Raw genomic sequence first — 27,214 nt, forward strand, 5'->3', positions numbered from 1 at the left:
CCATAGCAAGCAAACAGTCCAAACTTATGCATATTTATTATATTTGGAAGTATGTCGCACTGTGTTAAATGGGAATGTGCAATAGGATTGCAGACTGTTTGTTGATGAGTTAGATTGATCAATGCTTCCTTTGGGTACATAGTAAAGGAATTAAAAGATAGGTTAATCACTGGTGCAAATGCAGATTTCCCCCTCCACACATTTTATGGTGCCAATTTTATCAATGTACTTTTAGAAACCTTTATGGCAGAATAATAACAGTGCCCAATGAAAAATGTGGATCTAAGTGTATACCATGCACTCTTTGGTGAATCCATTACAAGCTGCCATGATCCAAGGCTCAGCCCAGATAACCAATCCCTACATCTCAATACATCACTTTAGCTGTGAGATTTGGCCTTAATTCAGGAGCTATGCAAACAGCCCAATAAAATACAACACTTTACATATTTTGTATATAAAAGTCTTTCTAATAAGAAAATGATATTGTCTTGGAAGATGTGCTGCTTTGTGCCTCTTTGCTTGACATGCGGAAATAACCTTTTGGCTGCCTTGCTCATACTCTGAGTTCAGGCCACAATACAGATTTGTAAAAAAGGAAAAATATTGGGGGAGGGGGATAAGACATTCATTGTATTTTAAAAGTATGTTTACATATAAAATCAGGAAGAACATGGTAGCTGTGTCTAGTTCAGGGGTGTCTAACATTTTTCAGCCTGAGGGCACTATATTGATGATTAGCAACCCCTCCGAGGACAGGACCGAATGCCAGTACACTCAGCAAAATGGGGGGAAGGGAGACATACAGGCAGGCAAGCATACACACATACTAGGGGGCAGGATATGCAGGCAGGCAGAAACACACAATAGGAGCGGGGTCATACAGATAGGTAGGCAGACACACACATATACACCCAAGGAACTTGCCTGAAGGGAACCACAGCAAATACAACTAGATAAAACAACAACAACAACGTGTGTTTTCTTCACTCTCTCCTTCTCTGCATAGTCTGCAGCAGCAAGGGCCTCTTTAAGTATGCCTTTCAAAGCCTCACCTAGAGAGAGACTAGCAGCCAGCTCAATAATATTTTTCTAGGAAATTATTAGACAAAGGCCTTTTATTTATTTTGTTAAGTGGATTTGTTGCATTAGGACAGCAGAACCCACTTTAATTGTGCAAACCTAAATTTTCGGTACACACTTGACTGCTTCTTGTAAAATACTGACAGTCTGGAGGCAACCTTAAGCCCACCTATGAAATGCTTACAGTTATCTCTCCATTCTCATTATTTGTACAACAGTGTGATTAAGTTTATTATGTATTATGCTTTTATATTATCTTTCTTACAAAACACCACTTTTAGTGAAGGGCGGTGTAAAAATCTTTTAATACGTTAATATCCAATTTTCTTCTGTTTTCAGTGTGTTCACATAAGTGTTCTGGAAAGAGAAGCTGGCTTCCTGAACAGCAGTGGTGTTGATGAAAATACAGTTCCACGGCTGGCTGCTGCCATTCTCACATTGGCTCTGCGTGGAGTCTGCCTGACTAAAACACGTTTACCTTCACCAGAATTCTTTATGCAATATATTCTCACTTCTTTAAACAGCACTAAGGAACTCCATGTAACAGGTAGATTTTCAAATGTATCTCAGAAGTTGCCCTCGCTGTTACTACCATTGATTTAAAATAATCATTATCACAATAAATATAGCTGTAAATGCTTGTAGAGCTACTGTTAAAGTGTAGCCTGAACTTTTCCTTAATCGGGTAGGTAGTTGCTATGGATAACCTGAGCAGAAAAAGAAGTCTGAAAAAGGCAAGCAGAGAAGCAAATACACAAGCTAGAAGGAAAATGCAGAAAAAAGAGACAGGAAGAAACATGAAAAGGGACGGTAATGTAATTTAAACATTACTGGGGAGCACATAAGGGAAGCACCAGTTATGCCATGGAAATCCAGTATAAAGTATTTGTGCATTTTAGGGTAGAAAACTGCTATATACTGAGCCACAGCATTGGCACATCCAGGTCTGTATTATCTGCATCAGCCTCCCCCACACTGGTGCCTTCCAGATGTTTTGGACTACAACTCCCATCAGCCCTGACCATTGCCCATGCTGGCCGGGGTTGGTGGAAGGTGTAGTTCAAAACATCTAACACCAGGTTAGAGAAGGCTGGTCTCTGGCTCTTCAGAGTTTCAGGCAGGAGACTTTCCAGTCCTGTTTGGTGAAACCATGGACTGTACCTGAGATCTTTTACATGCAAAGCATATGCTCTGCCAGTAAGCTACAACCTTTCCCCTAAGGATCTTGGATATGGCACCAAAGCTACAGAATAGTCTTCCTAGGAAAGGCTGTCATGCAACATCCATTTTTGGTTTCAGTGCTAGATAAAAACTTTCATTCTTGTAGATCTTATGATTTTGTAAACATTTATTGGAAAGGTAGGCTTGCATTCCCAGCTCCTTGTTTGTGCGAGAGCTCCTTGTTTGTGCAGGAGCTCCATGCCCATGAAGGCTTCCCCATTCGCTACAAGGTCATCTTCTCTATTTGCATCCCCACTACATGCAAAGACCTCCCCATTAATACAGAGGTTTATGTAGGATTATTTTCGTAGCTTTGGACTTCTTTGTGCACTGCAAGATTCTGCCACTAATTTTTTTAAATATGTAATAATTTTCCACCATGTGATTTATTTTTAATACATGGACCTTAATAAAAAGAAAATATTTGATATTCATGTGTTAGGTCAGCAGAGGTATGGGACTGTTTGAAAGTGCATTTGTGTGGCAGCTGCCGCACATGATGCAAATCTCACTTTATGTATGTATACATCTTACCACATAGATCATTTCCACAGAAATACTTCTGTGGTGCTGTGGAGGAAAGCAAGACTGGGTGAGAGGAGACCAGATTTGAGTTGTCAGAACAAGGATGACAAATCCATGCAACGTGGATATAGTTTCAAGCAGTCTCACCACACTCCCTGTCATTTGTATGAAATGGGTCACAGCTATAGCTGAAGAACCTATCCTCTCAACCCTTGCCCTTCTTGGCTTATTAAAGCTTGCTGAGGGGATTTGACCAAGTGGATCCAGAGTATGGTCAATGCATCACTGCGGGAGCGAGTGGTTCCAACCACCTTGAAAGAGGGAGTGATCCGACCACTCCTGAAAAAGCCCACCCTGGACCCCTTGGTTTGTGACAACTACCAACCAGTTGCAAATACCCCCTTTTTAGGGAAGGTGATTGAGAGGGTTGCGGCACAGCAATTGCAAGTACTCTTGGATGAAACAGATTATCTTGTCCCATCCTAGTCTGAGTTCAGGCCTGGTAATGGGACTGAATTGCCCTTGGTTGCCCTGATGGATGACCTTTATCGGGAGAAGGACAGGGAGAGTGCGACCTTGTTCTTACTTGATCTCTCAGCGGCTTTTGATACCATTGACCATGGTATCCTTCTGGGCCAACTTGGTGAGATGGGTATTGGAGGAACTGTTTTACAGTGGTTGCTCTCAGACAATAGCATTGGGTAACTGTCTTTCGCCCTCCTGGCAGTTGTGCTGTGGGGTGCTGCAGAGTACCATCTTGTCCCCCATGCTGTTTATATGAAGCCCTTGGGAGTGGTCATCAGGAGATTTGGGGTGAGGTGTCAGCAGTATGCTGACGATACCCAGCTCTATTTCTCCATAACATCTGAATCGGGAGAGGCTGTGCAAGTCCTGGACTGGTGCCTGGACTCGGTTGTGGGCTGGATGAGGGCCAATAAACTGAGTCTGAATCCTAGCAAGATGTGGATTGGTGATTCTCGAGTTTGGATGATTGGTCAGTTGCCTGCTTTGGATGGGGTCGTACTCCCTCTGAAAGAGCAAGTCCGTAGTCTGGGGGTGCTCCTGGATCCATCTTTGTTTCTAGAGGCCCAGGTGACCTCCGTGGCTAGGAGTGCCTTTTACAGCTTCGGCTGATAAGACAGCTGCGGCTGATAAGACAGCTGCGGCCGTTTCTGGACTGGGCCTGACCTCTATTGTCCATGCACTGGTAACCTCCAGGCTGGATTACTGTAATGCGCTCTATGTGGGGCTGCCCTTGAGGCTTGTTCAGAAGTTGCAGCTGGTACAAAATGCAGCGGCGTGACTGCTCACTGAGACAGGGTATTGCTAACATGTCACCCTGCTGCTGAAAGAATTGCACTGGCTGCCCATTTGCTACCAGGCCAAGTTCAAGGTTCTAGTTCTGGTGTACAAAGCCCTATACAGTTTGCGACCAGGATACCTGAAAGACCGTTTTACCCCTTATATGCCCAGTCGATCACTGTGCTCTGCAGATGAGGGCCTCCTGCAGATACCATCTTATCAGGAAAAGGACCTTTACTGTGGTGGCGCCTACCCAGTGGAATTCCCTCCCCTTAAATATTAGGCAGGCACCATCTCTGTTATCTTTTCGGCACCTATTGAAGACTTTCCTCTTTCAACACGACTTTTAAGTTAAGATCTATCCCAGTCTGCATCTGTGTTGGAATTTATTTATTTATTTATTTATTTATTAAACTTGTATACCGCCCCATAGCCGAAGCTCTCTGGGCGGTTTACAATAACTAAAAACAAATACAATTTAAAATACATCTTTTAAAAAACAATTTAAAACACAATTTAAAAATTTAAAACAACATAGAACACATGCTAAAATGCCTGGGAGAAGAGGAAACTCTTGACCTGGCACCGAAAAGTGTTGGCGCCAGGCGCACCTCGTCAGGAAGATCATTCCATAATTTGGGGGCCACCACTGAGAAGGCCCTCTCCCTTGTTGCCATTCTCCGAGCTTCCCTCGGAGTAGGCACCTGGAGGAGGGACTTTGATCTTGAACGTAGTGTACGGGTGGGTTCGTATCGGGAGAGGCGTTCCATAAGGTATTGTGGTCCCAAGCCGTGTAAGGCTTTATAGGTCAATACCAGCACCTTGAATCGAGCTCGGAAACATAAAGGCAGCCAGTGCAAGTGGGCCAGAATCGGTTTTATATGTTCGGACCGTCTGGTCCCTGTTACACATCTGGCCGCTGCATTTTGCACAAGCTGCAGTTTCCAAACCGTCTTCAAAGGCAGCCCCACGTAGAGTGCATTGCAGTAATCTAATTTGGAGGTTACCAGAGCATGGACAACTGAAGCCAGGTTATCCCTGTCCAGATAGGGATGTAGTTGGGCCACCAACCGAAGTTGGTAGAAGGCACTCCGTGCCACCGAGGCTACCTGAGCCTCAAGTGACAGAGATGATTCTAGGAGAACCCCCAAGCTACGAACCTGCTCTGTCAGGGGGAGTGCAGTACAGGTTGGACACCCACCATCTGGTGAGAAGAACCACCCACTAGCAGCATCTCAGTCACCTCAAGTGACAGAGATGATTCTAGGAGAATCCCCAAGGAATTGCTTTTAATATGTTTTTTAAAAACCTTTCCCCCCCTAAACAGTATGTTTTTTAACCCTTTTTATTTAAGATGTTTTTAAAGCTCTTTTAAATAATGTTTTTAAAGTTGTTTTGTTTTAATCTATTTTAAGGTCTGTTTTTATGATGTTTTAAAGTGTTTTTACTGCCTTTGTTTGCTGCCCTGGGCTCCTGCTGGGAGGAAGAGAGCCGTCTGATCTAGCCACGGTGACACATGCCTTAGTTACATCCCGTTCAGATTACTGTAACACACTCTTCGTGGGGCTGCCTCTGAAGACTGTTCGGAAACTTCAGTTGGTACAACGTGCTGCAGCCAGAATGCTAACTGGGGCTGGTTACAGGGACCATACAACTCCCCTGTTAAAAAAGCTCCACTGGTTGCCAGTCTGTTTCCGAACACAATTCAAAGTGCTGGTGATGACCTATAAAGCCCTATACGGCTTAGGTCCAGGCTGTTTATCAGACCGTATCTCCCTGTATGAGCCTGCCCGGGCCCTGAGATCCTCAGGAGAGGCCCTTCTCTCAATATCCACATCTTCTCAAGTACGACTAGTGGGGACGCGTGAGAGGGCTTTCTCGGTGGCTGCCCCTAGGCTTTGGAATTCCCTTCCTAGGGAGGTAAGAATGACCCCCTCCTTGCAGTCCTTCCACTGACAAGCAAAGACCTTCCTATTCCAACAAGCCTTTGGAATTGAAGGCTAAGGATAGGGTGTGAAGGGTGCTGCATTGCTAATGTCTATTATATTATTTTTAAACTAGTTTGAACTCTTTTAGCTATATGTGTGTATGGTTTTAATATTGGAAATAGTTTAATCTTATTCTAATGTAGATTTTGTATGTTTTTAATTATATGTATTTTTTATCTGGAAGCCGCCATGAGTTCCAGTTTTGGAAAAATGGCAGGGTATAAATAAAGACAACAACAACAACAACAACAATAATAATAATAATAAATAAGTAATCATAGAATCATAGAATCATAGAGTTGGAAGGGGCCTTGTAGGCCATCGAGTCCAACCCCCTGCTCACAGCAGGAAATCCACAGCTAGAGCATCGCCCGCAGATAGCTGTCCAGCCTCTGCTTGAAGACATCCAGCGAAGGGGATCCCACCACCTCCCTAGGCAGTCGGTTCCATTGCCGAACTGCCCTTACTGTCAAGAAGTTCCTTCTAATGTCCAATCTGAATCTATGCTCCTGCAACTTAAAACCATTAGACCTAGTCCTACCCTCTGGGGCAGCAGAGAACAAATCTGTACCCTCCTCTACGTGACAGCCCTTCAGGTACTTAAAGAGTGCAATCATGTCACCCCTCAGCCTTCTCTTCACCAGACTGAACATGCCAAGTTCCTTCAACCTTTCCTCATAAGACTTGTTCTCCATACCAGCTATCATCCTTGTCGCCCTCTTCTGAACCCGCTCTAACTTGTCTATATCTTTCTTAAATTGAGGTGCCCATAACTGAATGCAGTATTCCAGATGAGGCCTGACTGATGCAGAATATAGTGGGACTATTACTTCCCTCGACCTGGAAACTATAGCTCTGTTTATGCAGCCCAAAACCACGTTTGCCTTTTTTGCCGCAGCATCACACTGTGTGATCCACTACAATTCCAAGGTCCTTCTCACACGCACTACTGCTAAGCCGGGTATTTCCCATCCTGTACCCGTGCATTTTGTTTTTGTGGCCTAAATGCAGAATCTTGCATTTGTCTTTATTGAATGTCATTTTATTAATTTCAGCCCAATTTTCTAGTCTATCCAGGTCCCTTTGGATTTTATTCCTGTCTTCCATTGTGTTAGCTATCCCTCCCAGTTTCGTATCATCCGCAAACTTCATAAGGCTTCCCTCCACCCCATCATCTAAGTCATTGATAAAAATGTTGAAGAGTATCAGCCCCAGGACAGAACCCTGTGGCACTCCACTCAAGACCTCCTTCCAGTCCAAAGCAGAGCCACCGACGACCACTCTTTGAGTATGGTTTTCCAACCAGTTGTGAATCCACCTGACAGTATTTCCATGTAGTCCACATTTGACTAGTTTGCTAATCAAAAGGTCGTGGGGGACTTTGTCAAACGCCTTGCTGAAATCTAGATAGATGACAGCTACAGCATTTCCACCATCTACTAAGCTAGTGACCAGATCAAAAAAAGAGATGAAATTAGTTTGACAGGATTTTTTCTTGACAAACCCATGCTGGCTCCTTCTAATCACAGCACTGTCATCTAGATAGTTGCCAATGGACTCTTTTATTATCCGTTCTAATATCTTTCCCGGTATTGAAGTCAGACTGACCGGCCTGTAATTCCCCAGATCTTCTTTTTTACCCTTTTTAAAGAGCAGGACGACGTTTGCCCGTCTCCAATCCTCCGGCACCTCTCCCGTTCTCCAGGATTTCTCAAAGATGATGGCAAGAGGTTCCAAGAGTACATCCGCAAGTTCCTTCAGTACTCTGGGATGCAGTTCATTAGGCCCTGGAGATTTGAACTCATTTAGGTTAACTAGGTATTTCCTGACTATCTCCTTATCAATCTCGAACTGAAGTCCCGACCCCTTACTGAGATTGCTACCGATGCAAGGTTGCACACTGTTCCCTTTTTGGGAGAAAATGGATGCAAAATAGGTGTTGAGCAGTTCTGCTTCTTCCTCGTTATCTGTCAACATTTTGCCATCCTCATTGAGCAGCAGTCCCACCGTTTGCTTGGTCTTTCTCTTGCTTCGAACATATCTGAAAAACCCCTTTTTGTTGTTTCTCGCTTCCCTCACCAGCCTCAGCTCATTCTGGGTTTTAGCTATTCCTGCAAGCCTGAGCCACTCGTCGTTACTCTTCCTTGGTGATGCGTCCTTCCTTCCATTCTTTATACATGCTGTTTTTTACTTTTACCTCCTCCACCAGTCTTCCGTGTAGCCAAATTGGCTTTCTCCGATGTCTTCCATTTTTCTTCCTCTTTGGAATTGTTTGCGATTGCGCTTTTTGTAATGTGTTCTTCATGAACTCCCACACTTCTTGGGCTCCTTTTTTCTTTAGTCTATCTAGCCACGGGATCCTACCCATCATTTCCCTGAGCTTGCTAAAATCAGCTTTCCTGAAATCCAAGGTCCATGTTTGACTATATTCTTTTTTGGCTTTCCCCAGAATCCCAAATTCCAGCATTACGTGGTCACTTTCCCCCAAGGTACTGACCGCTTTAATTCCCGTGACCAATTTGTCCGTGTTAGTTAAGATCAGGTCCAGGATTGCCGATCCCCTTGTTCCTTCTTCTACTTTTTGAAAGAGGAAATTATCGGCAAGGCCCATCAGGAATTTGTTGGAGGCTTTGTGCTTCGCAGAGTTTGTCTCCCAGCAGATATCCGGGTAGTTGAAGTCCCCCATCACAACTACTTCTTGCCTCCTTGAGATTTCAGATATTTTTTTTGAGAAAGGCCTCGTCTACCACCTCTTCTTGGCCAGGGGGTCTGTAGTAGACACCTACTACCATGTAAGTAAGTAAGTAAGAAAGTTGACATGTCCTTCTTGATGTTGGGAAGCTTACCTTAAGAACCATTGCTCTGTCTCATTTGGTATTGTAATAGTTTAGTATATTAGTTGTTGGGTTGGCTTCATCTCAAAGGGAGAGTGGAATTTTCTCTTATGCTTTTTAAAAACTTGTCAGGGCCACTGTGATGAATCATGATGCATATGGGATGTAGGTGGCTGAATTTGCCAGGGGCAATCTTGTTTTATTTTGGTGACTAAAATATGTTTGATTCAGGCAGACCAGGAGTTTTTGTTGCTGAGTACAGTACCCCCTGCTAAATCTCCTTTTTCAAATGCTGTAGGGATAAGAATATTACACAGCAGCTTATGGCCAGAACTTGGAACCTGAACTCGTGACTGCACTGTATTTTATTCCACCAGGCTTTTAAACTGATATGGAGGGTAGCAAGAGGGTGAAAGTACCTTGGCTTCCTTTTCTACTCTGATATATTTTATTCCAAGTGCTTACAAGAACCACTAGATTTGAATTTGAGGGAAGAAAACTAATATGCTCTTCCACACTCTGAAACTGATCAGAAGAGGCACTTCTTCCTTCTCTTTCACTTTATGTCTAGTATGACATCATGACCTGGTGTATCTACAACCCACTCCCTCACTCCAAAAAAAAAAAAAATCCAGGCTTAGGAAGTTGGATAACGCACTTTGGATAAGTCTACATTGACATTATATACAATTGCTACCATCAGAGGAGACCTTTTAAAGTTATTACAATTGCAGCATTTGTATGTATCAAGGTACCTTTGTTTCTAGTTCACATGGTGCTTTCTTCATCCAGCCTTGGATGTGTGCAAGTCTATATGTAGGAGCACCAGATACCTGAGCTAAAAGGAAAATAATGAGTTACCTTCCTTTCCTCCTTATATACCCAGTCGATCACTGCGCTCTGCAGGTGAGGGCCTCCTGCAGATACTATCTTATCAGGAAGTCCGTTCCACACAATATAGGAAGCAGACCTTTAGTGTAGTGGCACCTACCTACCCTTTGGAATTCCCTACCCTTAAATATTAGACAGGTGCCATCTCTGTTATCTTTTTGGTGCCTACTGAACATCTTCCTCTTTCAACAAACCTTTTAAGTAGAGACTTTATCCCAGTCTGCGTCTGTGTTGGAATTGTTTTTTAATGTGTTTTTAAAGCTTTTTTTTTAATATTATTTTAAAGTTTTTTTGAAAAGACGTTTTGTTTTAATATATTTTATGTTTTAGAGTGTTTTTAGTGCTTTTGTTTGCTGCTCCTGCCGTTGGGCTCCTGCTAGGAGAAAGGGCGGGATATAAACCTAATAAATAAATAAATAATAACTCAAAGTGACATACCAGCCTTTTACAAACTGGTGTCCTCCAGATGTTTTGGACAACAACTCCCATGAGCCCTAGTCAGTGTGGCCAATGGTCAGGGATGATGGGAGTTGTTCCAAAACATCACGAGGGAACAGGCTGGAGAAGGCGGCTGTTTTTTAGTGGTAGCAGCTACCTCATTAGGACAGGGATGTGGCCATCTGTATATTATTGGACTCCAGCTCCCAACAGCCCCAGCCAACATGGCCAATGGCCAGGGATGAGAGGAACTGTAATTCAGCCACATCTGAAGAGCATGGGTTTCCCATCTCTGTTCTAGGATAATTTATAACAACTATATTTGAAGCACTATAGAAGAAATTGAAATACATGTTCCATCCTTCTGTTTTAGTTTAATGGGTAATCTCATGTTTTCTAACAAATATTTAGGAATAGACCAACTCCTGAGCATGCTAAGGGCTAAAAGGAATTGCAGCAACAATAGACAAAACCACTGTGGCATAACTATGAGAGATGCTGAGTATCTCAACATTCCAGTTGCCACAAGGCCAAAGAATGGGAATGCAGTGAGCAGTTATCATGAAGAAAATGGAAACTCTGTTGAGTGGGAGCAGGTAAGCAGGTAACCTGTGGAACAGACTGATTGTTTAGATGATTATGATGATTTTATAAATAACAAAGTTAGTTATGAAGTATAGGCCTGTGATGGGTCAGATTCACTTCTGAAAAAGTGTGTTTTGAAATGAACAAAATTTACTTCATTTTACGTAATCTTTAAAAACAAGAGTAGGGCTTTTAAAATAAAACGTGGAGATACTATATTGGCTATCATAGATCCTAAGTACCTAATTGACAATTAAATTGAACTAAAGTGTTTGGAGTCCAGCAGATTTGGGCCTTTTGTTACTACAGCAATATGAGAGCCCACACTTTGATGAAGCTGCATCCCATGCTGCTTGGTAACATTTACATTCGGGAAATGACATGAGAAGGGCTAAAGATGCAATTACTCCTCTCGCCTTCATCACCCCTTTGAGCAACATCAGCAGGCCTTGTAGCTTAATATATTATGTTTTTATATCCCACCCTTCCTCTAAGGAGCTTGAGGTGGGTTGCATGACTCTTTCTCCCCTCCCCATTTTATTCAACAACAACTTTGTGAGTTAGGTTGGGCGGAGAGATAGCTACTGGCCCAAGGTCAACCAGTTAGCTTCATGGCTAGTATGGATTTGAACCCAGGTCTAGAGCATGGATGGGGAACCTGTGTTCATCTAGATGTAGCTGGACTACAGCTCTGATCATCCCTAACCATTGGCCATGCAACATTTCGAGAACACTATAGCTTAACCCACACACCAGGTAAACTATAGCATAGAGTCAGACTGAAAATCAAATTGGCTTATGTAAGGGATGAAAGTGACTGGAATAAGACAAATAAATAAGGTTTAAATGGGTTCTGGGTTGACAGGCACTTCTGAAAGAGGCACTCCTTTTCTAATCACCCTTTATTCTTGTTTCTCTTAATTGCCTCATTAGTGACATGTGCATATTCCTTTGAGAGGGTCACTGCTGAGAGTGATACATTTTATGTTGTTACTAAATTTTCTCTTCTGTTTTTCACACATTCATAAGAAAGCCATTGTTTCTCACTAGCAACAGATGGTACTTGCTTTTGCTACTAATTAAATTAAGAAACAAGATTCCTTCAGATAAAATAACATACAAGTAGGCCAGTGATTTTCAAGTAAATATTGTTGATAAACTAAAAGCCATTATATTAATTACATGATTATTTTATATTGATCGCTATAAAAGAAAAGCCTCTATGATTTTAAAGAGAAAAGTAGAGTTTTCAAAACAGTAAGCATCTATGAACCCTCTTCAGCGATTCAGCTCATCAAATAGTACATAGGTTTCTTTCCTCAAATAATAAATGGCCTATTTCTGTCTGATCACAAACAAATTTGAATAAGCATCAGAATATAGGAAGTCGATTTATATCAAGAAAGTCCATTAGTCCATCTGTGTACACTGACTGGCAGTGGCTCTCTGGAATTTAATTCTGGGGACATTCCCATCCCTACCTGAATCTGCAAAGCAGATGTTCTACCACTGAGCTATGGCCCTTCCCAAATTCAGCACAAATTCAGCCCTGCCATTTCTGTTAGCAACGGTTCTGAACAATCGTGTCCACAAAGCACAATGCAGCTTTTAGCTACACAAGAAATTAGGGGGATGAGTTGTCTTTTTTTCATCCTACAGGGCTTCATGAACTGAAGCATCTCAAGATTAGCTGAGCAACTGCCACTGCTTGTTCCAATATCTTCTGTTCATTCCTACTGTGAAGCAGGGAATCTTTATACTGACAGTGTTCCTATTAGATCCCTACCTGCCTGCATAACATTGACTTGAAAACCTACTTACTTGTAAGTCACTTGGAGACCTTCGGGTAACCAGCTACTAATAAATCTAATAAATAAAATGATGTTGACGATGACGACGACATCAGTACAGTGGATGGAGTTTCCACATGCTCCCAGGCTCTCTATATATACAGTAGCTGGGAAGTCCCGGCCAACTGAAAATTTCACCTTTTCATATTTTCTAAAACTAAAACTAGGACATTTCTTAATTAAGGCTGCAATCCTATGCACACCTACCTGGGAATATACCATATTTAACATGCATAGGGTTGCTCTGTAAAGCTGTGAATATGGATAGGAGTTGGATCCAGACTTAGGATCAATGGGACAAATTAGTCATGATTTGAATCTCATTGATTTCAATGGGAACTAAGTTCAACTAGCAGAGCCAGTACTAGTTTTTAGGGGACCCTCAGCACAATGTTGCAGGTGCCCCCTTCAACAGGGCAGTCAGTTCCCTGGCTCCTCCCAACACTTTCCAAACAAAGCAGGAAACCTACCCTGCTGGTCCTATCAGCACTAGGCAAGTGAGCCTGCCATTTTTGAATGGGAGCCAATCTGTGGTGGCTATCTGTTATATATAATTATCCAAAATGTGTTTCCCAGCCAATAGATCTATGTAATCTATAGCATGTATAGTTCAGTAGGGCCTTAGAGCTATAAACTATATTGATCAATATGTAGTTTTTATATCTATAATATAATAATAGAGACTGCTCAGGGAGCCCTGTGAGGAGGATTGTGAGTAGTTCTGCAGCAGGGCAGTGCTGGTGAAAGCCCTTCTGTGACCCTGAGACCCTCAGCCAGTGTCCAACCTGGCTGATTGTTGGCACCGGGTGTGCCAGCTAACAGTCTGGAACCAACTTCAATATCCATAAATGCCATGCATCCAGTGCTTTTGGGGGGGGGGAAATGAGGTGCCAGTACTCATACCCTGGTAAAAGTACTGTGAAGTGCCAGAACAAAATGGTTGCCATGAGAGCAAAGAAGAAGAAGAAGAAGAAGAAGAGGTGCTGATACTCTGTACCGGTGAGTTCTATCACAAAAAATACACTGCATGGACCAATGCCATTTTTAAAAGCACTATATACCCAAAATTGCCTAGTTGTTCTGACTCTTATATTTGATAACTCCCTATTGTCTCCCACACAGTATTGCTTCTCTGCAAATGAGCTTGTGAAGATATTTTTTCATGAAGGTCTCCCATCAATTTCTAAGGAACATTTCATGTTAATGAGCCCAGCAATCATTCAACAATTACTAAGCTGTTCTTGCAAGCTTATGGAATCCAAGCAGATAAAACCTCTACCAACATCTCTGGAAAGTGAGTTATGTTGCAATAATATATGAAAGCAAAAAGCCATAAATGTGATGCAATGCAGAAAGTCAGTGTTCCATTTTGTGGCTCCTCTAATCTAATGTAACACAACACTATTATTGGTTCTGACAATAGACTATGCACTCCAGCATTTCTGAAAGCAACTCAAAATTTTGATACAATACATATTTTTTCACGAATGAAAAAAAGCTTTATGGCGTTTAGTGTATTCCCTATCTTCTCTCATTTCTCAATATCTATTTAACAGCATAAGGATTGCAAGTACTATTTTTCAATGTTTTAATTAAGCTTCAGGATCGCAAAAGAACTGATTCTGTCACTATACAATCAAACATCACATTTGCCTCCAATGGTTCACTGTGTTATCTTACACCAGGCATAGGTAAGATCCTTTTTCCAACTCTATTCTGCCTGACATAGGATCCTTCACTCAGCTTCCCTTGTTTTGTTTTCTTTGCTTCATCTGCCTTTTATCACAGAATTGCCTAATATTCCTAGCACATATGAGTTCTGAGTCTTCTGACCCATGGTTTTCATCCTGGGTTGGGCAAAAATCATAAACATATTTATACAAAAGTGTAATCAAAATCCATGGAACTTACTTTCACTGAATGAAGTGCCCCCCCTTTATTTCTTTATTTGGCAATTGGCTTTCAAAGCCTGAGCTTTTAAATTCATTTAACAACAAAAATGCAAGTATTATCTTTAAAATGCATTTGTCTTTCTTCTTCTACAGAATATGGCTATAGCACACTTGCAGTTTTACTTATTACAATTGGATCTATGTTTGGCACAGCTCTCATTCTATTCAATTCCTGTCAAGAATGTTACACCCTCATTTTACAGCTATTTGTGGGGTTAGCTGTAGGAACCCTCTCCGGAGATGCCCTACTACATCTTATTCCACAGGTAATGTTGGTGTTCCCATAAGTTCCAGTTCTTGCACATTGAAACTGCTATTTCCTCTGCCATATCAACACATGCTACGTACAGGCTCAGTTCAAACATCATGATAGTTAAATCATTGGACTAGTGATCTCACCACTCCCCTATCGTCCTCTGGTATTTTGCTTCCATTTTTTATTAGCTGCAACTTGTCAGTTCATCCAGACCTGATAAACTATGATTAATTTATTTGTTTGAAACAAGCAAATGACAAAACTTGGGTTGTGAATGTAGCTTGTTTTAACAAACCATATTTAGGTTTAACCACAATTTAAAATACTGATGTCATGCTAAACTGCAGTTGATCAAAATGGAAGTCTACTTCTCATGGACATGCTGGAAGGGGAGGAGGGTTTCACAAACCTGAGGCTCACTGAAGCTCATTCCTGTCACAATAAGCTATCTAAACCAGCCCACAGTCATTTAGATTAGTAGCACCTCTTGTATCCATAGAGACAGTAATATTACATTTCCTCAAATCTGAAGAAAATATTTCTGCCTCTAATTTAAGTAATCTCACTGAAGCCAATGGGGCTGTAATAGGCCTGCTCTAGACTATGGTTTGGACCCAAAGCCTTCTTCACTCATAGATGGGCTATTCCTGACTTTGCAGAAAAGCACTGAATAAGGAAATTGATCCTAGATCCAGAGAGTACTTTCATTTGCACAAGCTTTACAAGCTTTCACAGAGTACACAAAAACAACCACTGCACACTGGTGGCAGGTCTATCAGTATGCATTGCTGGTGTACAATGCATAACATTACCACAAGTTAAGACAAAGTGCAGACATATCAGTCAGTACAATCCATAGTTTAAATGCCATAACAAATCACAAGATAATTCTCAACTTGCTTCATCTCTAGGTTCTTGGTTTACATACACATGACATTCAAGAGGCTGGGGATTTCTATGAAGGTAATGCATATGTTTGGAAGATGCTGGCTTTGATTGGAGGAATCCATGGTTTTTTTCTGATTGAAAAGGGATTTGTTCTTTTGGTGTCACCACATAAGCATGTAAGTTTAATTTTTGTTTTTACTCCTTAATCATTTTGCTAACAACATAAGAAATAGAAACATTGTTTACCATCAATAAACATAACTTAGGTAAGGTGATTCCCAGTGTTCATTTTCCATTGATAGATCAGGTTTGTGAAGGCTAAATTAGATACACTGAGCAAGATCCAGTTTTAGTGACAGAAGCAGGAGAATCGGTTTTGTTATTCAAGCTATTTTTGGTGTGCAAGTGGAAGTAGTGTAAAACTACAAAAATGTATATGGTAGGTTAACACTGTGGAACACTTCCACCAGCCTGCCACAATTGGATCTCAAACATCTCACTTTAAATTAATTTGATTATCCTTTCAGCAAAGTTTCATAGTAAGTATATAATAGGAAGTATTGAAAACAGAAGTGCAGAAATGGCACGCTGGGTGGGGAAGAGCTACTGTGTTTGCTTCCTGTCAGGCAGGTTACTTTAAGCTAGTGGGCTCACCCACAAAATACAGCAATTCTGCCTACTACAAAAAATAACCCCATTCTAACCTAGACATAGATTCTTTTCCAGTCCCAAGTACTGTGATGTCAACACCTCTAAATTAAATAAACCTGTTCATGGAATTATATTGAAGTGAAACATCTACCCAATTTTCTATCTTTCTTTATAGAGGTCTCAATATGTATGCCTCTCTCTATTGCTCATAGGAAACACAGAAGGCCATCTTATACCTAGTTATATCATTGGTCCATCCTGTATTGTCTATACTGACCTACAACAGCTCTCCAAGGTTTCAGACAGGGTCTTTCTAAGCCCCACCTGGAGATGTCAGGGATTGAATCTGGGTCCTTCTGCATCCAAAACAGATGCTCTACCAGGTCCCAATATTTACACCCTCCTTTCCCTCATGACTCAGAACTATTTTCAGCTATGCTTTCAAGCTGTTTCCACAAAACACTCAAAACAGTGTGGGCTGAAGGTAGATTGGGATCTGCTGGTAGAACTTTGGGTGATTCACAGTAGATCAGCAAGGACTTCTGACTCCCAGAAACAACAAAACGACACTCTACCCTCCCCAAAATTAGACTGCAGAAATGAAGAATGCTTAGCGTAACTAGTGTGGAAGGACTGTGAGCTCAGCTCAGTTCTGGTTCTGAAAGCAGATCTCTGCACTCAACACCTGTTCAGAAGCACTTGGCCCATTGAAATTAATGAATCTGAGTCATGTCCATTAACTTCAATGGATCTATTCTGAGTAGGACTACATTGAGTACCACCCTTAATGTCCAGAGTTCATTTAACAGATTAAAAAAATAGATAAACTTCCACAGTGATCTATTATTTTCTTAATTCAATTAGCATTGTCCTGAAGATTCTGAGTCTCCTGAAATTTCTCCAGACAAGAAGGCAGCCATCAGGAAATGTGAGTATTGAACAAGAGAAAATGAAAGGTGTTGAGGAGGGAATGGCACAGAATAGTATTCCTCCAAATCTTAAAATAGGCTTGTCACCATAAATGTGGATTAGCTCTCTTTCTATACAGCATCATCACATCTTATGCTGTCCCACACACATATATATTTCTTTAAATTAGGGTTGGCTTACTTGAGTCCCACTGGCCACATCCAGACCCCCAAGAGATTTTTCTTGTAATTTGCCTCTCAAAATTTGTCATTTAAAAAAACCTTTTTTTTACTGCTTCTGTGGGTGTGATACCATGATGCCAAAAGGTTTTTCTTGGGATCACCAAGGCCCACACATTTTCCCCATTTTCTGTTTTTTTAATTAAAATATTGTTTTGGGGCATTTTTTTAATGGGCTGTAGCCATAAAAACATAAGAACATAAGAAGAGCCTGCTGGATCAGGCCAGTGGCCCATCTAGTCCAGCATCCTGTTCTCACAGTGGCCAACCAGGTGCCTGGGGGAAGCCCGCAAGCAGGACCCGAGTGCAAGAACACTCTCCCCTCCTGAGGCTTCCGCCAACTGGTTTTCAGAAGCATGCTGCCTCTGACTAGGCTGGCAGAGCACAGCCATCATGGCTAGTAGCCATTGATAGCCCTGTCCTCCATGAATTTGTCTAATCTTCTTTTAAAGCCGTCCAAGCTGGTGGCCATTACTGCATCTTGTGGGAGCAAATTCCATAGTTTAACTATGCACTGAGTAAAGAAGTACTTCCTTTTGTGTGTCCTGAATCTTCCAACATTCAGCTTCTTTGAATGTCCACGAGTTCTAGTATTATGAGAGAGGGAGAAGAACTTTTCTCTATCCACTTTCTCAATGCCATGCATAATTTTATACACTTCTATCATGTCTCCTCTGACCCGCCTTTTCTCTAAACTAAAAAGCCCCAAATGCTGCAACCTTTCCTCGTAAGGGAGTCGCTCCATCCCCTTGATCATTCTGGTTGCCCTCTTCTGAACCTTTTCCAACTCTATAATATCCTTTTTGAGATGAGGCGACCAGAACTGTACACAGTATTCCAAATGCGGCCGCACCATAGATTTATACAACGGCATTATGATTTAGGCTGTTTTATTTTCAATACCTTTCCTAATGATCGCTAGCATGGAATTTGCCTTTTTCACAGCTGCCGCACACTGGGTCGACATTTTCATCGTGCTGTCCACTACAACCCCGAGGTCTCTCTCCTGGTCGGTCACCACCAGTTCAGACCCCATGAGCGTATATGTGAAATTCAGATTTTTTGCTCCAATATGCATAATTTTACACTTGTTTATATTGAATTGCATTTGCCATTTTTCCGCCCATTCACTCAGTTTGGAGAGGTCTTTTTGGAGCTCTTCGCAATCCCTTTTTGTTTTAACAACCCTGAACAATTTAGTGTCGTCAGCAAACTTGGCCACTTCACTGCTCACTCCTAATTCTAGGTCATTAATGAACAAGTTGAAAAGTACAGATCCCAATACCGATCCTTGAGGGACTCCACTTTCTACAGCCCTCCATTGGGAGAACTGTCCGTTTATTCCTACTCTCTGCTTTCTGCTTCTTAACCAATTTCTTATCCACAAGAGGACCTCTCCTCTTATTCCATGACTGCTAAGCTTCCTCAGAAGCCTTTGGTGAGGTACCTTGTCAAACGCTTTTTGAAAGTCTAAGTACACTATGTCCACTGGATCACCTCTATCTATATGCTTGTTGACACTCTCAAAGAATTCTAATAGGTTACTGAGACAGGACTTTCCCTTGCAGAAGCCATGCTGGCTCTTCTTCAGCAAGGCTTGTTCCTCTATGTGCTTAGTTAATCTAGCTTTAATCATACTTTCTACCAGTTTTCCAGGGACAGAAGTTAAGCTAACTGGCCTGTAATTTCCGGAATCCCCTCTGGATCCCTTTTTGAAGATTGGCGTTACATTTGCCACTTTCCAGTCCTCAGGCACGGAGGAGGACCCAAGGGACAAGTTACATATTTTAGTTAGCAGATCAGCAATTTCACATTTGAGTTCTTTGAGAACTCTCGGGTGGATGCCATCCGGGCCCGGTGATTTGTCAGTTTTTATATTGTCCATTAAGCTTAGAACTTCCTCTCTCGTTACCACTATTTGTCTCAGTTCCTCAGAATCCCTTCCTGCAAATGTTAGTTCAGGTTCAGGGATCTGCCCTATATCTTCCACTGTGAAGACAGATGCAAAGAATTCATTTAGCTTCTCTGCAATCTCCTTATCGTTCTTTAGTACACCTTTGACTCCCTTATCATCCAAGGGTCCAATTGTCTCCCTAGATGGTCTCCTGCTTTGAATGTATTTATAGAATTTTTTGTTGTTGGTTTTTATGTTCTTAGCAATGTGCTCCTCAAATTCTTTTTTAGCATCCCTTATTGTCTTCTTGCATTTCTTTTGCCAGAGTTTGTGTTCTTTTTTATTTTCTTCATTCAGACAAGACTTCCATTTTCTGAAGGAAGACTTTTTGCCTCTAAGAGCTTCCTTGACTTTGCTCGTTAACCATGCTGGCATCTTCTTGGCCCTGGCGGTACCTTTTCTGATCTGCGGTATGCACTCCAGTTGAGCTTCTAATATAGTGTTTTTAAACAACTTCCAAGCATTTTCGAGTGATGTGACCCTCTGGACTTTGTTTTTCAGCTTTCTTTTTACCAATCCCCTCATTTTTGTGAAATTTTGTGAAGTTTCCTCTTTTGAAGTCAAATGTGACCGTGCTCTCTGTCTGCTTATGCAAGGACTCTTACATGAATGGGTCAGTGAATTGTGCAGCAGAGGAATCAAAGGCAACAGTTGGGCTAGCACAGCATTTTCCAACTAGTGGGCCACCAGATGTTGTTGGACCACAACTCCCATCAGCCTAAGCCAGCATTGCCAATGGTCAAGAAAGATGGGAATTGTGGTCCAACAACATCTGGTGGTCCACTAGTTGGGAAAGGCTGGGCTAGCACAAATGTGTAGCTCATCAGATTGTGCAATATCTTGTGCAACAAAGTTACCAGCAGCCTTCTTATGCATTCTCTTGCACAACAACATTCCATTGGGGCACAGATTTCACCGGCAGAAAAGGTATACTTCCAAGGGACTTTGAACTCATTTTGGCCTAGGCATCAAGAGTATCTTTTAACATGAGTAAAAATGAATCTTACAGAGTGTACACATGTTTAGAAAGAAGCAAGTCCTATTGTGTACAATGGAGCTTACATCCGGGCACATGTGCATGGATAAAATTGCAGCCTTAATGAGAGATACTTACACTTTAGGTAAACAACATTTTTTCATATATCTCTACCATGTAATACCTTAAGGCAGCCACAGCAGGCACATCATCTTTTTTTGATATTTTTAGTCATAGAAGTGTATGCATTTTTACTGGTTGTAACCACTGCAGCTGATTTTACATATTTATTATGTTCTATGTCTTGGTCTTAGAATTATTTTTAAACTGTTAGCAGTTCCAAAAGTCTTTGAACTAATAGAGCAGGATAGATAGATGTGTAACTAGGGGCGGATGTTTGTTGTTATGTGCCTTCAAGTCGATTACAACTTATGGCAACCCTATGAATCAGTGACCTCCAAGAGCATCTGTCATGAACCAACCTGTCCAGATCTTGTAAGTTCAGGTGTTTGGCTTCCTTTCTGGAATCAATCCATCTCTTGTTTGGCCTTCCTCTTTTTCTAGTCCCTTCTGTTTTTCTCAGCATTATTGTCTTTTTTAGTGAATCATGTCTTCTCATGATGTGTCCAAAGTAGGATAAGCTTAATCCCCATCCTGATTCTCAAGGCCATTACCGCTTCCAGTTTACACATAAGTAGACTATTAGGGTAGGCCTTCTAGGACATTGGCCTTCTCAGACTGTCAGACTTACAATATACCCAAATTTCAGCCAGTTACCACTTATTGTTTTCCTTCTGGAAATAAAAAACCACCTGGGGTCAAAATAAACCCCAGAAATGAACTGAATTTTGCCATTGCAGTCTATGTTGACCCCAGCCAATGTTAGCAGATTGAAGTTGTTTCTAAACAGTTTACAGTGTTTTCATGATATTTTAACTTCTTTAAAAAAAAAACCTTTCAGACATAGTTTTCGTTGTTTGGAATTGAAAATAAAAATGTTGTTTACTGAATAGGCATAAGGACAGGGCAAGCGTTTACTGCTCAGAAAAAAATCTACCTCCTCTAAATAAGTGTTTTCTGGCTCTGGGTGTTTGGGTATTGTGAAGCACACTTCTGCTGACACCCCCAAAAAATTGTTTCTAGGAGTACACAATAACCCCACCTTCCCACTAGAAATATCACTGGGGTCAAAATGTACCCCCCCCCAAAATAGTGGGATTTTCCCCCTATCAGGATGAGGGTTGAGGGTTAAAGGGAAACCTACCTAATTCACACTTTCCAAAACAATATGCAAACCAAAACACAGCCACCCTTCAAAATTTACAGGTCTCTGAATTTTGTAATGCAGTTTTCCAGCCAAGTAATGTGATGAAAAATGCACATAAAATGCATACATTAGTAAAAAATAATATACCAATAATATACCAATATATTAGGGGAGATTGCTTTGCAAACAATGTGTATACTAGGCAAATTCACATACAAAATGTGTTAGGATATATTTGCATTAAAATACCGATGAGCTTTTCATGAGGATTTAAATAAAAATAATTTGCAAAATGATGTGAGCATTTGGAGAACTGAAGAATGGAAAAATGAGAAACTGAGACCGATAGATTCATCCATCCCTATGTGTAACTTTGTTTAGCCCAGATGGGAACAAATAGATATGGCAGTGCATCTCATAAACATATTTTGCCCTTTCAATTTCCTTTAATTTATAGAATTTCAGAACATGACCTCTAAATGCTTTGGTAGCATCCTTATCTTCTTAGTGTGGTTCCCTAACATAAAGGACTTACTTTCCATTTCAGAGCATAATGCTGTCTTTTCTTCAGAGTTAGCTTCCATGCTGTTATCTTAATCCATCTCTGGTTGTTTCCATGCTGTTCAATCATCACACTCTAATAACATAAAACATATTTTAGGTAATAGAACAATCATTTGCTTCAATCTAATTGTGCCTGCATTTGGGAAACTTCCTCATCTGTCTCTGCATCAAAGAGATAGATATGTGGTTTTTGCTTTCTTAGACAGTGTTGACAGGAAAGTCTTCCAGTTTATGTATTTCTACTATCTGAGGAGCAACGCTATACTTACGGCCCAGTTCCCTAGTCCGTGGTACTGTATATGTAGATAAGTTCAGCTGCAATTTCCAAGGGCTCTTCCAGACTGTAGCTTTTTCGAGTGGGATTCAATGACATACCAGCAAATTCAGGTTGTGTAGTTATAGTTGATTGGGAGGTCTTGCACAGCAAACCTGCTTCTCCAAAAGAGAGTACTTTTTATTTTAAAGAAAGTGTGAGAAACTGCACTGGAAGTGTTGGATAATACTGTACTTGCTTTGAAGCAACATCATATTACCTCCCCACAAATAAATCAGAATGACTGCTCAATAAACAGACTGTCCGGAAGCAATTCAAGGATCATTACTGTGCCAATGGAATGGTTGCACCAGGGCAGCATCTCAAGATTATGCAACTGGTTTATGTAAGGTCTTGTATAACACCATTTTCTTATTCAAATGTGGATACACTAGAACTTCCAAATGTAGATTTACACTAGAACTTCCTTTCCAGTAGCCAGGAAGGAGAACTAGATCCCCTAAAGGAGTATTGTGGGCCTGAGCCCCAAATCTTTTACCCAATCCCTAATCCTCCACCTCTTTTTTTTAAAAAAAGCTTCTTTTTAAATTTCACTTATAATGTAGCTTTCCTTCTGAAAATGGAAGTGAAGGGACATAGCCCAGTAGTTGAGCATCTGCTTTGCGTGCAGAAGGTCCCAGGTTCAATCCCTGGCATCTCCAGGTAGGGCTGGGAGAAAACCCTCTCTGAAATCCTGGTGAGCCACTGCCAATCAGTGTAGACGATACTGAGCTAGATGGACCAATGGTCTGACTCAGTATAAGGCAGCTTCCCATGTTCCTAAGTGGACCAAAATTTGCATGTATACATATAAATCAGCATATGTACACAGGTTCCCCACCACTGTTCTAGCTAAACCCCTTCTTTTCAAAATCAACCTTTAAGAGTAATTTCCTTCAGAAACTCAGTGTTCCATCCTCATGGGTCCTCTTAGTCAGCTTCTCTTCCCTACCTCCTCTTCCCCAGTGTTTTTGCTTCCAGTTTTGTTATTTTCTGTTTGGTTTCAGTGTAAGGGTCCACGAGCTAGAGGGAGCCCCAGCTGACAAAGTGTCAAGGCCCCAGCTGACAAAGCATCAAGGCGAGTTAAGCAGCAGAGCGAAAAGAGGGTAAATAGCTCCCATTTATTCCATTATTTAATTGAAGTAAAACAGCTCAGAGCAATAAGTAATAAGGGCAGCCCAAGGTCACCCTGAGCTAGGAGCCAAATCCTGAAAGAACATATATCTTAGGAGACAGATCCTAGGAGAAGGAAGCCCATAGAAAGCTAGTTTTCAACACCACCCTAGCAGGAAAGCTTCAGGGGACACTGTAAACAAGGCTAAATTCCAGTCGGAGAGAAGGGGGAAAAGGAAACTCCACCGACACATACAGGGAGAGAGTCAGCTCAGTCCTTGCTAAAAAGGGCAGCTTCAGCCTTCCTGAAACACAACCACAAGCTCTGTTTCCCTAGGTTAAAGAAAGGTCAGGCTGTTCTAGGTGGGAAAACAACAAACACAAAAGACGTGCCTGGAAGGTGCAGCCCCTTGATTAGATTAAAAGCAGCCAAAAGCTTAAACAGCCCCGCCCCTCGCTCAGGAAGGAAGGAAGCCTGAGAGAATACTAAAGAGTTAAGCCCCAGCTGATAGCCATCAGCCTCAAGTAACACATCATTGGCTGGCAGCAGTAGCTGGGAGGAACCAGCCACACATATAAAGTCAGAGCACCCTAGCGAGGGAGCCTGTTCCACGAGCTAGAGGGAGCCCCAGCTGATGAAGCATCAAGGCGAGTTAAGCAGCAGAGCGAGTTCGGCAGCAGGGCGAGGGCGAGGGCGAGGGCGAGGGGGCCAGGGCCCCCCACTCTGCCCGTCTGTTCCCCCCACTCTGCCCGTCTGTTCCCCCCACTCTGCCCGTCTGTTCCCTGACCTCAACTAAACCGCAGTCTCCAACCCATTGACGTAATAAACCTTAAACAAAACTATGCAGGTAAGAAGCCAGCAGGGGTGTGGGGGCTTTCCAGTGTTTTGCACCGCCTGCAGCATGTACGACTATCTGCCTGTTGGACAGAAGTTGTGGGTGTGCTCTCGGTGCAATGAGCTCCTGGCTCTCCGGGAACGACTTCATTTCCTTGAGGCCAAGGTGGCGGACCTGGAAAAGCTGAGAGAGGCAGAGAGGTGTGTGGAGGAGGCCTTCAGGGACGTTATAGCTGTGTCCCACTCCAAGGATGATAGCTCTCCTGCTATCATGGAGAACGATGGTCTCGGGGAAGGAGAACATCCAGCTGAGGAAGAGGGAAACGATCCCTTAGAAGGGACCCATTCCTTGGGGGATGAGCAGCTATCCTCTTGTGCTGAGGATATATCTCCAGGGGGTGGAGGGATCCTTGTAGTGGGCGATTCGATCATTAGGAACATAGACAGTGGGGTGTGTGATGGGCGTGTAGACCGCAAGGTGTTTTCCCTGCCTGGTGCGAAGGTTGCGGATATCGCTCGTCGTTTAGATAGTTTGGTAGACAGTGCTGGGAAGGAGTCAGTGGTCGTGGTGCACGTTGGCACCAACGACATGGGGAAATGCAGCCGTGAGGTCCTGGAAGCAAAATTTAGGTTGCTAGGTAGGATGCTGAAAGCCAGGACCTCCAAGGTGGCTTTCTCTGAAATGCTACCGGTTCCACGCACAGGACCAGCCAGACAGGACCAGCTTCGCAGTCTCAATGCGTGGATGAGACGATGGTGTCGGGTGGAAGGGTTCGGATTTGTTAGGCACTGGGGAACATTTTGGGACAAGCCGGGCCTGTACAAAAGGGACGGGCTCCACTTGAACCAGAATGGAACCAGACTGCTGGCACTTAAAATTAAAAAGGTAGCAGAGCAGCTTTTAAACTGACTGAGGGGGAAAACCCAACAGGAGCTGAGGAAGGTCCGGTTCGGAATAAATCTCCCCCCTGGGATAAAAACCAAAGAAATGATGAAATTTTAAAAGGGGTAGGCCTAGAAGTAGGCATTGTGAGAGCAGGGGCACAGGATATAAATTCAGAAGAGCAAAATTACCACAGGCCTAACCACAAGTGCCAAAGACACTTGAAGAGAGACACTGCTTACAAGTGCCTGTACGCTAATGCTAGGAGCCTCTGAACCAAGATGGGAGAACTGGAGTGCTTGGTCTTAGAGGAGAGCATTGATATAGTGAGCATAACCGAGACCTGGTGGAATGGAGAAAACCAGTGGGATACGGTTATCCCTGGATATAAACTATATCGGAAGGACAGGGAAGGACGTATTGGTGGCGGAGTCGCTCTATACGTGAAAGAAGTCATTGAATCCAGCAAGCTCGAAAGCCCAAAAGAGGCAGACTCCTCCACAGAATCGTTGTGGGTGGTGATACTGTGCCCCAGGAGGGACTTAATACTGGGAACGATCTATCGTCCCCCTGATCAAAATGCTCAGGGAGACCTTGAGATGAGATATGAAATTGAGGAAGCATCCAAACTAGGAAATGTGGTAGTAATGGGTGACTTCAACTACCCGGACATAGACTGGCTGCATATGTGTTCCAGTCATGACAAAGAAGCAAAGTTTCTAGATATTCTAAATGACTATTCCCTAGATCAGTTGGTCATGGAACCGACCAGAGGGACGGCAACCCTGGACTTAATCCTCAGTGGGGACTGGGACCTGGTGCGAGATGTAAGTGTTGTTGAACCGATTGGGAGCAGTGACCACAGTGCTATTAAATTAAACATACATGTAACTGGCCAATTGCCAAGAAAATCCAACACGGTCACAATTGACTTCAAAAGAGGAAACTTCACAAAAATGAGGGGATTGGTAAAAAGAAAGCTGAAAAACAAAGTCCAGAGGGTCACATCACTCGAGAATGCTTGGAAGTTGTTTAAAAACACTATATTAGAAGCTCAACTGGAGTGGATACCGCAGATCAGAAAAGGTACCGCCAGGGCCAAGAAGATGCCAGCATGGTTAACGAGCAAAGTCAAGGAAGCTCTTAGAGGCAAAAAGTCTTCCTTCAGAAAATGGAAGTCTTGTCCGAATGAAGAAAATAAAAAAGAACACAAACTCTGGCAAAAGAAATGCAAGAAGACAATAAGGGATGCTAAAAAAGAATTTGAGGAGCACATTGCTAAGAACATAAAAACCAACAACAAAAAATTCTATAAATACATTCAAAGCAGGAGACCATCTAGGGAGACAATTGGACCCTTGGATGATAAGGGAGTCAAAGGTGTACTAAAGAACGATAAGGAGATTGCAGAGAAGCTAAATGAATTCTTTGCATCTGTCTTCACAGTGGAAGATATAGGGCAGATCCCTGAACCTGAACTAACATTTGCAGGAAGGGTTTCTGAGGAACTAAGACAAATAGTGGTAACGAGAGAGGAAGTTCTAAGCTTAATGGACAATATAAAAACTGACAAATCACCGGGCCCGGATGGCATCCACCCGAGAGTTCTCAAAGAACTCAAAGGTGAAATTGCTGATCTGCTAACTAAAATATGTAACTTGTCCCTTGGGTCCTCCTCCATGCCTGAGGACTGGAAA

At 42.3% G+C, this 27,214-nt stretch overlaps 1 protein-coding gene across 1 annotated transcript in view; it reads left to right on the forward strand.

Moving 5' to 3' along the window:
* SLC39A12 (solute carrier family 39 member 12) overlaps positions 1–27,214 on the forward strand; it is a 60,240-nt gene that overhangs the window by 17,149 nt on the left and 15,877 nt on the right. Inside the window, exons 4-9 of the mRNA XM_061585685.1 lie at positions 1,423–1,630; positions 10,694–10,878; positions 13,840–14,011; positions 14,763–14,935; positions 15,837–15,989; positions 17,329–17,392. Of these exons, the coding sequence (XP_061441669.1) occupies positions 1,423–1,630; positions 10,694–10,878; positions 13,840–14,011; positions 14,763–14,935; positions 15,837–15,989; positions 17,329–17,392 (955 nt within the window). The remainder of the gene's footprint in view (positions 1–1,422; positions 1,631–10,693; positions 10,879–13,839; positions 14,012–14,762; positions 14,936–15,836; positions 15,990–17,328; positions 17,393–27,214) is intronic.

Source organism: Rhineura floridana, chromosome 10 (genome assembly GCF_030035675.1).
Source record: "Rhineura floridana isolate rRhiFlo1 chromosome 10, rRhiFlo1.hap2, whole genome shotgun sequence".
Taxonomy (NCBI): domain Eukaryota; kingdom Metazoa; phylum Chordata; class Lepidosauria; order Squamata; family Rhineuridae; genus Rhineura; species Rhineura floridana.